General features: G+C 33.9%; 1 protein-coding gene across 1 annotated transcript; it reads right to left on the reverse strand.

Moving 5' to 3' along the window:
* Positions 1 to 321: 321 nt before the first annotated feature.
* Positions 322 to 1096, reverse strand: LOC145089541 (zinc finger BED domain-containing protein RICESLEEPER 3-like). Its single transcript, XM_079027964.1, has 3 exons — positions 1056 to 1096; positions 896 to 962; positions 322 to 795 (listed from the first exon to the last, which is right to left on the reverse strand). Exons 1-3 carry the CDS (start codon positions 1094 to 1096, stop codon positions 322 to 324), a joined length of 582 nt encoding a protein of 193 aa, XP_078884090.1.
* Between the last annotated feature and the right edge of the window lie 706 nt (positions 1097 to 1802).

Consider the following 1802-nt stretch of genomic DNA (forward strand, 5'->3'; position numbering starts at 1 on the left):
TAGTTCATGTGCTTTAAGTTTATCAAACGTACCTTCAATTTTTTCTTGATTCCATAACGATGTCTAATCCAATCTCCTCCACAAATCAACTTTTGAATAGTGTCCGGTGCCAATGAAGATCGGTATGGATCAATTACTCTACCCCCAACACTAAATGTTGCCTCAGATGCAACAATAAAAATCGTGATCGCAAGCACATCCATAGCCATCTTTGATAAAACATGGTACTTCAGTTTATGAACATTCCACCACTCCAAAGCCTTGAATGAATCCATTCCATTTTGTCCATGGTCCCTATAAACACCTTCATCCAAAAAATATCTAATTCTGACTTTTCTGGTCTTTCCAAATCTGTATTTTTATAAACTCCCCAAAAGCCTCCCATCCTGACCCGAGTGATGTTGTTTTTGAGACTTCATTTCCTCCACATCCATTTGCAGGCATTGCAGCTTCTCGGACTGATGCATCATGTATTTCCAAATACTCCTCATACATTTCATACAGTGCTTTCTTCATTTCTTCAATGTTCTTTTCAACATTGGAGTATATGGTTGGGAAACTAAATTCTACTAACTTCATTTTGAATCTTGGATCTAACAGTGAAGCTATAGCCATAACAAGATGGAACTCCCCCAAATATTTGTCAAACTTCTCCTTTATATTAGTCACCATAGTCCTAATGAAATCATTTTTTGATAGAGCACCTATATCCAAAGTTTCTTTTACTCTAAACATCTCAATCAAGTATAGATTGGATGTTGGATAATCACTTCTAGAAATGACATTTGTGCATACCTGAAAATAAGTTGCTTTAGTATTACGCATGATAAAATATTTAAAATAACACTTAAATAAAGGTAATATGCACCTTGAAAACCTTCAAGATTTCACATACACTCTCCACATGCGCCCACTCCTCATCATTAGGAAGGTGATGGAAATGTGGCTCGTACTCCGCAAATCTATGAAAATCAAAAAAACTTAGTGATGTGCAATATTTGAAAAACTGAAAATCAGAACATTCAAAACTATTTTTATTAAAATCTAATGTATACCTTGGGAAAACATCTTTAAATTTTAATGCAACTGACAACATATCATAGGTTGAATTCCATCATATTGGAACATCAAGCAATAACTTTCTATCTTGTATTTGCAGTTGATGTGCAATATTTGAAGTCTCGCCTCATAATTGTTAAAATATTTTATACCCTCAAGAACTTCCCCGATAACAGAATCAATCATAGCAAGACCATCTTTCACAAGAAGGTTTAAAATTTGTGCATAACATCTAACATGAAATAACCTACCACCACACGTGAGCTTTCTCACTCTAGAAAAAAATTATTTCAGTCTTCTCAATGCCCTGTCATTGTATGCAGAATTGTCTACAAATATCATGAATATCTAGTCCTCAATTTCCCAATGCTTCAAATATTTATAAATACCATCAACAATATCAAGTCCGGTACGAGGAGGTGGAACATGTACAAAACTCAAGACATGTTTTTGCAATCTACAAAATCAAGTCCAGATATCAATACAAATCTATTAAATAAAATGGAAAAAGCTTATTAAAAATATAAAAGGGAATCAAAACTCCAATTGTGATCAATAAAGTTCCCTGTGATAACCATGTACTCAATATTTTGATGAGATGACTTCCAACAATCAGTGGTCAAACTGATTTTTGAGGCTGCTTTTATAAGAGCTTTTAGTGTTTTTTCTCATGCTCGTATATCTTAAAACAATCTGATTTGGTTGAAGTCCTGCTTGTTTTCTCAAATAATGGAGTAGCTGTC

Source organism: Lactuca serriola, chromosome 2 (genome assembly GCF_051521515.1).
Source record: "Lactuca serriola cultivar US96UC23 chromosome 2, Lser_US96UC23_V15, whole genome shotgun sequence".
Taxonomy (NCBI): Eukaryota; Viridiplantae; Streptophyta; class Magnoliopsida; order Asterales; family Asteraceae; genus Lactuca; species Lactuca serriola.